Raw genomic sequence first — 15,395 nt, forward strand, 5'->3', positions numbered from 1 at the left:
ATGGCCCTAGGACTCATTGCATAAAATGGGGCCTGCACTAAAATAGCATGAGTTAGTGGTAATATAATCTGTCTTAACGGTAGCCCACATTGATAAATATATGCTGCTAAAGCTTTTGCACATGTAAATCTCTTAGAAAATTGGGTGGCTGAATGTGCTCATATAAGTATATGTGCCGAAAAGAGTGCAATAACTTATAAGTATGTGTGTATAGGTATTGCCATGGGTGTATTTTGGGTGGAACAGGGGCTGAGTTGTGACATATGCATGTTTTTTAAAAAATAAAATACATGCGTACACACACATATTTGCACCTTTTTTGGAGCGGTTGCAAATTTGTGCAAGAGCTATTGTGCACTATTAAGTATAGTTCAGAGAGTGTATCTTATAAAGGCACGTAGGCTTTTGGGTTTTCATATAGTTGTCCTTCCAGGGCCACATTTGTGAGCTCTAATCCACTAAATATAGTATCACTTCTTCAATAGAGGGGGTTCCAAGTATATATCTCATATAATACCCAGCTCTCACACCTATTCAACACATTTTCACCAATAGTAGAGGGTATACATATATTGTATAGGATCCTTCAGATGTTTCTGTCACCACCACACAGGCTTAATAACGTGAGCCAGGCACTTTTATGGTGGGCAGATATTCTTCATTTGAACCATTTTACTATCAAAACACTCTTTAATATAAATTCTTCTTTCTTAAATATATATCCTTTTCACTTTTTATTCTTTCTCTTTTTTTAAATATATTCAAAACTAAAGCACTTAGCTTTTAAAACGTGGTCTCAATCTATACTTCTTCATCTTCATTTCAAAACTGGTCATTCATCTCGGAGAACGTATTCACGTTATTAAGCCTGTGTGGATCCTAAGGAGCTTAGACGAGATTGGGTGGCAAAGCCAGTGGCGGGAGACGGAGATGGTGCTGGGCAGACTTAAAGGGTCTGTGCCAGAGCCGATGGTGGGAGGCGGGACTGGTGGTTTGGAGGCGGGGATAGTGCTGGGCAGACTTATACGGTCTGTGCCAGAACCAGTGGTGGGAGGCGGGGCTGGTGGTTGGGAGGTGGGGATAGTGCTGGGCAGACTTATACGGTCTGTGCCCGGAAAAGGACAGGTACAAATCAAGGTAAGGTATACACAAAAAGTAGCACATGTGAGTTTATCTTGTTGGGCAGGTCTTTTTCTGCCGTCATCTACTATGTTACTATGTTAAGCCTGTGTGGTGGAGACAGAGACATCTGAGGGATCCTATACAATATATGTAAACCCTTTACAATTGGTGAAAATGTGTTGAATAGGTGAGAGAGCTGGATATTATATGAGATATATATTTGTGAGCTCTAGGCACTTTTGCCTTCAGTGGCATTTAATATACAGTACGACTAAGCTTTTCATTTGAATTTTATGTATATTTTATTTGCATTTTCCCCCTAATTCTCGCCAAAATTTCCACGGGCAAATTTGGGTGTGCTCCCAATTTGTGCATGCAATTCAACCAAATAACGAGTCAATTAGTGTCAATAATTGTTTTTTTTAAAGAAGCAATTATTAGCAAAAATTAAATTTGTTATGTACGCGCGTAAAGTTAGGTGTAGGATCTGCGCCAAAATTTTACGGGGTCCCAGCGGCAGCAGTGAAAGGTGAGTAGGCTCGGCGCTTCAGCCTTCCCTTCTCTCTCAGCTCTGGTCCCATCCTCATTTCCTGTTTCCGCAAGGGCGGGACCACAGCTGAGAGAGAAGGGAAGGCTGAAGCGCCGAGCCTGCTCGCCTTTCACTGCTGCTGCCGTGACCCCAAGGTAAGATGACTTTTAAAATTCTGGGCGGCACACAGGAAGGCGAGGGCGGACCAGTGGAGGTTTGTTGAAGGAGAAGAGGGCGGGCTGGCAACTTCCGACGGGTCAAATACTGGGGGTGCTCGAGCCCCCCACGGAGTCGGCACCTATGATTACAGCAGTAAAAATATTCAAATAACAATACAAAGTATGGCACAGTATGCTACATTACAATGTCAACACAATGCATAATAGAACATTTTAATAGACAGTGAAGGGTGTAAGCAAAGATGGAACATATAGATAGGTAAGAGAGTAAGAAGAATTAGAAAGTAAGGTGACTAATTTAAAGAATGGTGCACTTGAGGTCAGAGAGATGGTTAAATATTGATATGTCAAACTTTATTCAAAAGAGATTATTACAGAAGTTGTCACAATAGCTCTGGCACTTCTGACAGCTCAGCTACTGATGCAGGAGGAACCCAGTGGGAACAGCTGCAGCTTTCAAACTTCGTTATTTTTTTTAATCGCACCAGTCAACATATTAATAACAGCAGCAGAAATAAAAATTCATGCTATTTGGTGATGTAAAAAACTGCACGAACGCAGATTTTAGATAGAATGTAGAAATAGGAATTGAGATGACCAGATCGGGATGTGTCAAATTCCGATGAGGATCTACCAAAACACAGCCTCTTCTAAAATATAAGCAGGAATGAATGTGTATGTGCCAGTTATGTGAAGTGGGGAACAGCACGTTTTTCAACTGTCTACATCTAAAATCTCAATGCAGGAAGCTCAACAAGTCTAAGTGCCGGCATTTTCACAATTATGCTGGCATTTAAGAACTTAGACATGTGCCAACAAAAAGACATGTGTGTCTTATCATTTTGGAAACCTACATGGCTAAGCATAGGAGCCAGCTATGTGGGTGCTGAGCACCCCCATTATCGAGGAAGCTCCTTCACTGTGTCCAGTGAGGGGTGCTTTGTACTGTGTTTGGCACCTCAAATTATTCTGAAATGGTGTGTCTAAGTGCTGCCTATTAATTCCTAACATTCTATTTGCTTTCTTAGCCACCGCGTGCTCTGGATACATGCTATTCTATAATAGAGCATCTAAAAGTGATGGCGTGTAGTTTGAAGGTAGGTGAACACATAGGCAGAATCTGTGTGAAGCATGGGCAGGGCAATATAGTTTCATATGTAAATTGTAGTATACTAGTAAAAAAAGCCCGTTTCTCATTGAAATGAAAAGGGCGCTAGCAAGGTAATCACCTTCTGCCATTAATGTTTTTAAGGGAAGTTCCAGCGTCCCCCTCCCTCCCTCCAAGTTCCAGGGTTCCCCCCTCCCTCTCAGTTCCAGGGTCCCCCCTCCCTTCTTCCCAGTTCCAGGGTCGTCGTCCCTCCCTCCCTCCCTTCCAGTTCCAGGCCGCCTCCCTCCGAATTTTAAAAGTCATCCTGACTTACCTCGTCGGGGTTACGGCAGCCGGCAGCAGCGATAAAAAGCGTACAGGCTCGGCACTTACTTCAGTTTTCCCTTCTCTGTCTCTCATTTCCTGTTTCCGCAACTCATCCAACTCCCGCTCTGTTTTCGTCCATAAGAAAAAACAGGCGAAAATGGACGAAAACAGAGCGGGAGTTGGATGATTTTGTGGGGTGGCTTAACTCCTTAGATGCTAACATCAAATTTACAAAATCGGCTAGTCAAGATAAAATTGAGTTTTTGGATATGCTCATTTATAAGGAGGGGAAGAGATTGGCTACAACCCTGTATAGGAAACCAGTGAGTAGGAATACGTTCCTCCAATTCGGAAGTTTTCACCCGTTTAAATTGAAAAATGGTTTGCCCATAAGTCAATTTTTACGGGTTAGACAGGTCTGTTCTTCCCTTGGGGAGTTTAAAATAAAAGCACAGGAGTTGAGTCTGAGATTTGAGGCTAGGGGTTACCCTAAATCTGCAATCAAAAAAGCCTACCTTAGGGCTAGGTTTGCTCAGCGCTCCCTTCTGCTAGCAGAATGTGAGAAAACAGAGATGGATAGTTTAACCTGTGTCCTACCCTTTACAGAAGTCAGCCAGATGATAACACAGAGTATATGGAAGCATTGGCATGTGGTACAATTGTACCCCTGTTTCCCTGAGCCTCCTATTTTTTCGTATACTAGGGGAAAGACAATAGGGGAAAATTAGCGAAAAATTAGTTTGCCTTGCCTAGGGGCAGAGGGGAAGATGGAGAACATAGAAAATGTGGGAAGTGCCAATGGTGCAATACGACGATTGATGGGGCACACTGGGTAGATCCGGGCACAAAATTTTTTTTGAAGGCTAAGAGTGTCACTGATTGTGATACTAAAAACATCATTTATTGTATCAAGTGCCATTGTGATCTAATTTACATAGGTAGGAGTAGCCGGTCTATTAGGGTACGTTTGACTGAGCATAAATTGCGTATTGTCACTCAGAATTTTCAAGCCCCCTGGTTGAGCATTGGGTAGGAAAAAATCATAAGGTGGAGGATATCCGATGGCGAGTATTAGAACATATATAGCAAGGCAGTGAGGGGGAATCAGTAAGAAAATATTAAACTATCGGGAGCAGTGGTACTTCTATTGGTTAAATACAGTTAACCCGTTAGGTTTGAATGCAGAATTGGAGTGGGGCTCTTTAATTTAAATGTTTTCTATTTCAATTTAAATGTTTCCTATTTTGGTCCAATGGGAGCCTGGGGTTCCAGATACGTCATGTGGGTGATCATTCAAAGGGTGGTGTGGGTAGTAAAAGTATAATTCCTGCATAATATGGCTGAGACGGTATTTGTAAAATGTTTTACAGGGGAAGCCCTTGACACAGCCCAGTGGCGAAACATGCATGTCGGACAGCTTTGAGCCCCCGGTCTGAAAATGCCTAAGATAAGTGCATTAAAAATACTAATATAGAAAAATAAAGCCAATGAAGAACTGAGTGCCGTTTGAATTGCCAATAGTTATCGTTGGACAATCTGGCACTACTGAGGCAAGAGTTAGAATTGATTGTGAAAACTGTGATATATATACAAAAATTGCGTTAAGTAAAGTGGTGGAGAAAAAATAACAATTGGGACTGACGAAGTTGATGTGAATTTAGATGAGTGGTCCCTAGCAAGTGATTTATATTTGTTACTGCCCTTATATTGTGGAGAACATTATCTCATGGCCATTAATTCAACAAATGGAAAATTAGCCCTTTTACTGCTGCGGTGAAAATGACCTTAGTGTGTAGAAAAAAACCTGCTTAAAGGCATGCTAAGGCTACTTTCAATCACAGCTTGGTAAAAGGACACCTTGGATTGTAAGCCCTCTGGTGGACAGGGAAATATCTCTTGTATCTACTACTACTACTACTACTACTACTCATTATTTCTATAGCGCTACTAGACATATGTAGCGCCTTACACTTGAACATATAAGAGACAGTCAGAGCTTACAATCTAATCAGGACAGCCAAACAGGACAAATAAGGGATAAGGGAATTACTTAAGGTGGAAATGATACAACAAACATGGGTAGCCCCATCTTTGGCCATTTTCAAGTCCAAACTTAAAGCCCACCTCTTTACCACTGCTTTTGACTCCTAAGCACTACTCACTTGCCCTGTCCTTTTATCCTCACCTCTTTATTCCCTTACCCTTAATTGTTCTGTTTGTTTACCTGTCTTATATAGATTGTAAGGTCTTTGAGCAGGGACTGTCTGTTTTGTGTATGATGTACAGCGCTGCGTATGCCTTGTAGCGCTATAGAAATGATAAGCAGTAGTAGTAGTAGGGTACTGAACAAGAGAACAGGGGTTAGGAGTTAAAAGCAGCATCAAAAAGGTGGGCTTTTAACCTAGACTTGAAGATGGCCAGAGATGGAGCTTGGTGAACTGACTCAGGAAGTCTATTCCAGACGTATGGTGCAGCAAGTGGAGGAGAAGGGTACAGATAAGAGAGATTTACCTGATGAACAAAGTTCACCGGGAGGAGTGTAAGGAGAGATAAGAGCAGAAAGGTATTGAGGAGCTGCAGAGTGAATGCACTTGTAAGTCAATAAGAAGAGTTTGAACTGTATATGGAAATGGATAGGGAGCCAATCAGGCTTATTTTCAAAAGAGAAGGGCGCCCATCTTTCAACACAAATCGAGTAATGGGCATCCTTCTCACAGGGTCGTCCAAATCGGCATAATCGAAAGCCGATTTTGGTCGTCCCCAACTGCTTTCCATCACGGGGACAACCAAAGTTCCTGGGGGGGGGGGGGGGGGGGTGTCGTAAACATAGCGAAGGCGAGGCTGGGGCGTGCTTAACACATGGGAGTCCTCGGCCGATAATGGAAAAAAGAAGGGCGTCCATGACCAGCACTTGGCCGACTTTACTTGGTCCATTTTTTCTTGCGACCAAGCCTCAAAAAGACGCCCGAACTGACCAGATGACCAGCAGAGGGAATCGGGGATGACCTCCCCTTACTCCCCCAGTGGTCACTAACCCCTTCCCTCCCTAAAAAAAAACTTTAAAAATATTTTGTGCCAGCCTCTATGCCAGCCTCAAATGTCATACCCAGCACCCTGACAGCAGTATGCAGGTCCTTGGAGCAGTTTTAGTGGGTGCAGTGCACTTCAGGCACGCGGACCCAGGCCCATCCTCCCCTACCTGTTACACGTGGTGGTAAATGTGAGCCCTCCAAAACCCACCACAAACCCACTTCTAGGTGCCACCCTTCACCCGTAAGGGCTATGGAAGTGGTGTATAGTTGTGGGTAGTGGGTTTTGGGGGGCTCAGCACACAAGATAAGGGAGCTATGTACCTGGGAGCTTTTTCTGAAGTCCACTGCAGTGCCCCCTAGGGTGCCCGGTTGGTGTCCTGGCTTATCAGGGGGACCAGTGCACTACTGGCTCCTCCCACGACCAAAGGGCTTGGATTTGGTCATTTCTGAGATGGGCGTCCTTGGTTTCCATTATCGCCAAAAACCAGGGACGACCATTTCTAAGGACGACTATCTCTAAGGTCGACCTAAATGTTGAGATTTGGGTGTCCCCAACCGTATTATCGAAACGAAAGATGGACGCCCATCTTGTTTCGATAATACGGGTTTCCCTGCCCCTTCGCTGGGACGTCCTGCAAGGACGTCCTCAGGAAAACTTGGGTGCCCCGTTCGATTATGCCCCTCCACGGAAGAGGACTAATAGGAGCGTAGCATATCTCAATGTAACCCACATGGGATCAAGACAAGAACTAAACACTTAAATAAATGAAACATGGCTGTGTGCACAATGCCTCAGCTTCACCTCAAGCAAAATATATCTCTTTAAAACAAAACCACAGAACAATCTGCCTGACAAATAACTATTGTCAGTTAAGGAGTGAAATAATAAGCAATTTACTTCTTCCTCTCTAGCTCTAAGTTTGCAACTTAATGCGTCACCACATGATCCTTCCCCCCCCCCCCCCCCCTCGAGGAGGGCTGTTTCTACTTCTCTCAATTTTGGTGTGATAACTGTAATTAGACAACATGACACTGGACTCCAGCAAAATCTCTGCACTACAGCAGCAACCCCCCCGAAGCATTTAATAAACACTGTGAGCTGGGTCCAACCCACCTCTGTAAGTGATGGGTTTCTCTGCATCTGCATTGGGCTTTATTTTTTGCCTAGTACTAAAGACTGTTTATCAAAAAAAAAAAAAAGATACCTTCTCATCTTAAAAGTTAGCACGGGAGAGGATTATTCTGTAAATAAAAGGGAGCAGGTGAAAGCCTGGCTCTTTTCTCAAACCTTTCATACATGTGGAGATTGACTATCTACTCACTCCAATCCACATCTGGACTAGCTTCCCACACACCCTAAGACCAGATCCTCATACCTTATTCAACTGTACATATAATAGTCGCCCATGGAGATGGTCGTCCACGTTCGATTATGCCCCTCTCTGTGTCTCAACTGCACTTACCCTCTGGGTTGCCTGGAAAATTCTGCTCCAAGGATTTCAAAGGTGGAAAGCAAACAGTGTGCTGTGGTTTCATGTTTCAATCAGTCCTTCATGAAATACTGGGACCCCCTGATGCACCTGATTTTGCCAAAACCTGGTGAAGTGGGATCATTTCCACAATAAAGTTATCCTCAGTGATGTCTTGGATAGCCAGGTTTTTCATTTTCAGTGGAAGGCCAGATAGTTTGGTAGCTTGTGTTTCATAATTCTGCTCCCTTGCCTATCAGAGTTGAGTTGGAGGTTCTATTCAAGTGGCAAACTTGTCTGTTTGGGGGTATCAATCTGATGTCAGTTAAGGATCTAAACGTTCTTTTAGGTTGGTAAACTTGTACAAACTTTTGTAAGTAGTTTGGGGCTATTCCATACAGATTATGGTGATTAATAAATTCTAGTAAATAAATACAAATAAAATGTGAAAATGTTACATTATCAGGGCAATTCAATAAACTGGTGCCTAGAGGTATGCACCATTAAGCACCTCAAAGGCACCACTGATTGACAGTTAGGCGTCTACTTGCACTAGACGATATTCCCCCTTCCAGTTATGTGCCCTGCATCTAAGAGAGGAGTGGCCTAGTGGTTAGAGCACAGGTCTTGCAATCCAGAGGTGGCCGGTTCAAATCCCACTGCTGCTCCTTGTGATCTTGGGCAAGTCACTTAACCCTCCATTGCCTCAGGTACAAACTTAGATTATGAGCCCCCCTGGGACAGAGAAATATCCAAAGTACCTGAATGTAACTCACCTGGAGCTACTACTGAAAAAGGTGTGAGCAAAATCCAAATAAATTATTTGAGATTCTATTGCTACTATCTGAGATTTTACATGGAATGTTTCTACTATTGGAGATTCTAGATGGAACGTTGCTACTATTTGAGATTCTACATGGACTGTTCCTATACTAGCAACGTTCTATGTAGAAGCCTGCCCTTGCAGATCAGCCGCGCAGGACGTCAGACTCACAGAAACAGAAGCCTGCGCGGCTGATCTGCAAGGGCAGGCTTCTACATGGAACGTTGCTAGTGGAGGAGTAGCCTAGTGGTTAGTGCAGTGGAACACTGAACGTTGCTATTTGAGATTCTACATGGAATGTTGCTATTATTGGTGATTCTAGATGGAATGTTGCTGAGTGGAGGAGTGGCCTAGTGGTTAGAGCACTGGTCTTGCAATCCAGAGGTGGTTGGTTCAAATCCCACTGCTGCTCTTTGTGATCTTGGGCAAGTCACTTAACCCTCCATTGCCTCAGGTACAAACTTAGATTGTGAGCCCCCCTGGGACAGAGAAATATTCAGAGTACCTGAATGTAACTCACCTTGAGCTACTACTGAAAAAGGCATGAGCAAAATCTAAATAAATAAATATTTGAGATTCTACATGGAATGTTGCTACTATGTGAGATTCTGTTGCTACTATTTGAGATTCTACACAGAATCCTGCTAGTTGGGGAGTGGCCTAGTGGTTAGAGCACCTGTCTTGCAATCCAGAGCAGTTCAAATCCCACTGCTGCCCCTGTGATCTTGGGCAAGTCACCTAACCCTCCATTTCCTCAGGTACAAACTGAGATTGTGAGCCCTCCTGTGACTGAGAAATATCCAGTGTACCTAAATGTAACTCACCTTGAACTACTACTGAAAAAGGTGTGAGCAAAAATCTAAATAAACAAATAAAATAACAAATAAGAGCCAGGGCACCTGAAGGGAAGACGGTAAACACAGGCAGGCAGGCAATGGGCATGTCTCATTTATACAATGCTATAAATAACACACTTAGGCATGCCAGCTTATGGTGTGAACATGGACATGCCAATACCAATATATGCTATTATTCCATAATGGAATCCTGGCACCAAGATGCCATTATAGAATTGGCACTAAGCGCATGGCATTGGGGTTGCTAATTTATAGAATTTCCCCATATCAGTATTACCTCCAATACAAATAAAACTTATCCAAGAGAACAAAAAATAGGGGCCAGTAAGCCAAAGATTTCTTGCTACCTGAGGCCAAACCTTTCCTTCTGATCAAGCAACCTATTCGGTAAAACGTTTTAGTCTGCAAACTCCAAGGTGTTCTAATTGCTTATAACCTGCTAACAAATTGCATCCCAGCTGTTTCCCTGCAAAACTCCCATTCGGTCTGACGTCACTGCACCGTGAACGTTCTAACCCTGTCTGCTCTTCCACTGTACTCTACTACGACCTACAAGAAACATCAGCTAAGCCTGGAAAAGTGAACGTCTGCTCTTTCCTGAAGGTCACAAATTCCAAAATAGAGCACTGCAGTCAAGACAGAAGGAAAACGAGCACTGTGTGCTGGCATACAGGTTTCTCCTCTCACTTTAAGGAGGGAGCCTTCCGCTTCACACACACACACACATACACACACCTCCCCATCATCAAGGTTTGCTCGGATACAGCTTGATAAGAGAGAAACGATTGATGCAATTCAAATGATAAGCACTCATCATATAAATAAGGCAAATAAGATTATACCAAATGTTCTCAATATAGTGCATACATAAAGAACAATCGAACAATTCATTTCTAAACGTTAATAACATTTCTCACAATTTCCCAGGAATAAAACGAGGCAGGAAAAGGCAAAAGAATGGCACAGTTAAGACACTGCTCCTCTACGGCTATGATTTATCTTTTTAGAGGTATGTTGCAGTCTCAAGACTTCTCTTCCGAAAAGACAGTTTACCTTAAGGACAGCCTGCCCCCGTGTCTACAAATCGCTCGTACACTTGCAGTATAAATGGTGCTTGGGGGCATTAAAAGATATATAACTGATGATCCAGGTTGTACTCTGAATGTGCAGTCAAATACTGCTTACAGATGTCGTGTCTGTTACTGGTCTCTCACCATACCCCGAGTAAATAGTTTGCAATTTAAGGAACACTGCAGCCCGCCTTAAGCACCAAAGCTGGCTGACATTACACAGCAAAAAATCTTATTAGAACAAAAAGCAGGCATACAGCTATATATAGAGCAGAGAGAGCTTACCTGAATTCTTCAAATGCATACATGGCCCAGCAAATCGACAAATTCTTTGAAATATAAAATAAAATATCTTCTCGACATGCAGGTACACCATTTATTTCGTCAAAGAGGGAGAAAAACGCACGGTTGAAAAGCAATACATTTAAACGGTACGGAAGAGAATGGATTTGCAGATACTGGCCTGCAGCCTACAGCTCAGCCAGCTGCTGAGAAGCAGCAGCCGACAGGGGAGAGAAAGAGAGAGAGAGGGAGAGAGACCACATGATCACTCCAGCAAGCTTGATTAATGCAGTGAACTGGTACTGTTCTCCAAGAATACAGGCTCCTATCTGTATTATTCAGTCTATAGAAGCCCCCAAACAATCCGGTTGTTTACATTATTTATGCATTTTAAGGTCACTATCACTACATTAACAGAGGGGGAAAAAAAACAAACACACAGAACATAAAAGTAAGCTTATGGGCCACTGTTTAAAAAAATGCTCAGAACCTACATTAGGTTCCCATATTTTAGGCATCCAAACTTGGAAAGGGTGTTGGCTAAAATGAGGGACCTACATTTCAACCTAAAACATAGAGGGGCATTTAAAAAAACAAACAAAATTCAAGTCAGAATTGGGACATCCTGTCCATAACATCAACCCCCCCCCCCCCCCCCCCCCCCCCCCCCCCCCCCCCCCCCGTCTATCTCACAGCCATTTTCAAACAGGAAAAACATCAAGATTTTCTGTTCAAAAATGGCTGCGAGATGGACATTTTTACGCTGAGAACATCCAAAATGAATAATAGTCATTTTCTAAAATGAAACATCCAACTATGAATGGCAAAAAAAACAGGGATAGTGACATCTGTCTGGCATTATTTTGAGAAAAATAGCCACACAGACATCCAGGCAGAGAAGAGGGGTAGTGTAGTGGACTTTAAACCAAGGGACCCTAGTTCAATTCAAATTCCACTTTTAACTTTTATTTGGAATTGTGAGACCTCCAGGAACAGAAAAATATCTACTGTACCTGAATGTACTCCACTTTAATAGCCTTTTGGCTTGCAGGTAGCTTATATATTTAGGTATAGTAGGTATATTTCTGTTTCTGGATGGCTCACTATTAAAAAAAAAGTTAAAATGGGATTTGAATCAAGGTCCCTTGGTTTAAAGTCCACTGCACTAATCACTAGGCTATTATTGACACTTGCTTCCTGCTTTGGTCACACACAAAAATACATTGAAGAAGGACAGATAGTTCTCAGACAATACATATTACAGGAAACTGAGGATCCCACACAGGATTATACAAAGTAGCTGAAAGACCTTATCAGAACATTTCCTAAACAAAGTACAGCCACATCTGAAGAAACTCATACCAAACCAGCCCTCTGTGAGCACATTCTACATGCTACCCAAAATTCATAAACCTAGAAACCCTGGCAGACCATATCGGGTATTGGCACACTCGTGGAGGAAATATCTGGACTTAAAGAGGGAATTCTGAAACCTAAGGTGCACAAGACAAACAAGCTTCTTTCAAGACACCACAGACTTTCTGAATAAATTGAAACATATCAAGCAATTACCACTGGGTACCCTTCTGATCACAATGGATGTAGAATCACTATACAGCAACATTCCCCATGCGGATGGCATAGCTGCATGTGAGAAGCTCTTAAAAACATCCGCACTGGACCATCAATACTCACCAGAAACTATTACAAAATTAATCAAATTAATTTTAACTCACAACTATTTCCACTTGAACAATGATATCTATGTACAAATAATGGGCACTGTGATGGGCACCAGGACAGCACCCCAATATGCCAACCTCTTTATGGCTGAGCTGGAAGAGACATTTCTGAATATATATCAGACCAAACCCCTAAAATACTATCGGTACATCAATGACATTTTTATTATTTGGACTGAGGGGGAAGAAACTCTGAAACTATTTTACAGTTCCTTCAATACATACCATCCTACAATCAGATTCAAAATTGACTACTCCCCAGAAAAAGTCAATTTTTTGGACACCACAGTCTCAATCAGCGACGGATATATACAAACATCCATATACAAGAAACCCACAGACAAATGCAGCTACCTCCACAACTCCAGCTTCCACCCTCCACATACAAAAAGATCCATTATTTACAGCCAAGCCACAAGGTACCACCGTATCTGCTCTGACCCAGGGGACAGAGACAGACACTTCGAAATCCTGACTGCATCCTTTGAACAGAAAGGCTACAACCCCAAAATAATCTCCAAGAATATTGCCTCCTCCCTCAAAACACCCAGGGAAAATCTGCTACAGTACAAAGAAAAAAAAGCCACAGACAGAAGAATCCCCCTTATAGTGACATACAACCCAGAGCTGGAAAAATTAAGAAAAATCATAAAAGATCTATAGCCTCTACTCCAGGAGGATGAATTACTGAAACAGATATTCCCGTCCCCACCAGTGCTGGCCACCCAACTTAAAACACAAGTTAATTAGAAGTAAGCTTCCAACACAGACTCAAAAAGAAAAGAATGGCACACATCCTTGCAATATATCCAGCTGCAAACTATGCCAAAACATTTCATAGGACATCACGGTCATTCACAAAGGAAAAATATTAAACATTAAGGAATCTTTCACGTGCTCATCTTCCAACGTGGTATACATCATTCAGTGTAAAAAATGCAATGAAGGCTGCTACATTGGAGAAACCAGTCATATGCTAAAGAAGAGATTTAATTTACACAGACACCACATGAAAAATGCTAGTACCAATCAGGATGTCACCTCTGTAGGACAGCACTTTACAAAACCAGAACACTGTACCAGTGATTTCATGGTAAGAATCCTGAAAGGGAACTTTAAAACAATACAGAAATGTAAGACCTTTGACGTCAGAATGATTAAATATTTTGACACCCACTAGACAGGACTTAACAAAGATCTGGGTTTTCTAGCCCATTATAAACCATAAAATTGTACTGCTTTGTCACCCTCCTATCTCCATGTATATCTCCCTGTCCCTCATCCACCCGACTCTTCCTGTCTCTCACCTATCCACCCTCATCCTGCTAGACTGTCACTGAAATGCTTTGATGTTTCACTCATATATACTGTCATCTACCAACATTTGCTTATTTCTGATCTGACGAAGAAGGGCAACCTTCGAAAGCTAATCAAGAAATGTATTATGTCCAATAAAAAAGGTATCATCTTATTTTCTTTTCCATGTTTTATTTTGTTTCGTTTCTATTGATTACCTTTAAAAGTGGACTAACACGGCTACCACACCTGTCTAGTCAGAATGCCTGAAATACCTGAGGCTGTCATAGATCCTGGTAGAAGGAGAGGGACAGTTACCACAGGGGAATTATGGAGGGGTCAGCTGCTCAATCAGAGCACTTTTTTTTTTGTTTACCTGGATGTGACTGAAATAGGTCTAACTTAGGACGTCCTAAATCTAAGACTTGGAAGTTTCTCCTGTTCAATTATTGCTATTGGACATCCTGTTTTTGCGCCCTCCGTAGTCATGCCTAGAACATGCTTCTTACCCTACACCAACATGCCCCCTTGCTATTTGGACGAACTGCAGTGTTGGATGGGGTTTTTTTTCTGCATTTCTAAAATTGCTATTTGGACTTTTCTGGCACATTAGACTTTTTTGGGGCATTTTGAGACGTCTATGTTCTTTGAAAATGTGCCGCGTGGAGGGGCATTAATCGAACGGGGTGCCCATGTTTTCCTGAGGACGTCCCCGTGAAGGGACGGGGAAACCCATATTATCGAAACAAGATGGGCGCCCATCTTTCATTTCGATAATACGGTCGGGGATGCCCAAATCTCAACATTTAGGTCAACCTTAGAGATGGTCGTCCCTGATTTTTGGCAATAATGGAAACCGAGGACGCCCATCTCAGAAACGACCAAATCCAAGCCCTTTGGTCATGGGAGGAGCCAGCATTCATAGTGCACTGGTCCCCCTCACATGCCAGGACACCAACCGGGTACCCTAGAGGGCACTGCAGTGGACTTCAGAAAAAGCTCCCAGGTGCATAGTTCCCTTACCTTGTGTACTGAGCCCCCCAACCTCCCCCCCAAAAAAAAAACCACTCCCCACAACTATACACCACTACCATAGCCCATAGGGATGAAGGGGGGCACCTAGATGTGGGTACAGTGGGTTTGTGGTGGGCTTTGGAGGGCTCACACTTACCACCACAAGTGTAACAGGTAGGGGGGGATGGGCCTGGGTCCGCCTGCCTGAAGTACACTGCAGTACCCACTAAAACTGCTCCAGGGACCTGCATACTGCTGTCATGGAGCTGGGTATGATATTTGAGGCTGGCATAGAGGCTGGAAAAATATTTTAAAACATTTTTTTAGGGTGGGAGGGGGTTAGTGACCACTGGGGGAGTAAGGGGAGGTCATCTCCGATTCCCTCCGGTGGTCATCTGGTCGGTTCGGGCATCTTTTTGAGGCTTGGTCACAAGAAAACATGGACCAAGTAAAGTCAGCCAAGTGCTCGTCAGGGACTCCCTTCTTTTTTCCATTATCGGCCGAGAATGCCCATGTGTTAAGCACGTCCCAGTCCCGCCTTCGCTATGCTTCCGACACGCCCCCAG

General features: G+C 43.0%; 1 protein-coding gene across 2 annotated transcripts in view; it reads right to left on the reverse strand.

The window, feature by feature from the left end:
* EVL (Enah/Vasp-like) overlaps positions 1–10,980 on the reverse strand; it is a 226,589-nt gene extending 215,609 nt beyond the window's left edge. Inside the window, exon 1 of one of the 2 annotated variants that reach the window (XM_030214620.1) lies at positions 10,781–10,980. In XM_030214620.1, the coding sequence (XP_030070480.1) occupies positions 10,781–10,803 (23 nt within the window). In that variant the 5' untranslated portion in view covers positions 10,804–10,980. The remainder of the gene's footprint in view (positions 1–10,780) is intronic. The other variant, XM_030214621.1, reaches the window with a different exon arrangement.
* Between the last annotated feature and the right edge of the window lie 4,415 nt (positions 10,981–15,395).

This window comes from Microcaecilia unicolor, chromosome 9, assembly GCF_901765095.1.
Source record: "Microcaecilia unicolor chromosome 9, aMicUni1.1, whole genome shotgun sequence".
NCBI classification, from domain to species: domain Eukaryota; kingdom Metazoa; phylum Chordata; class Amphibia; order Gymnophiona; family Siphonopidae; genus Microcaecilia; species Microcaecilia unicolor.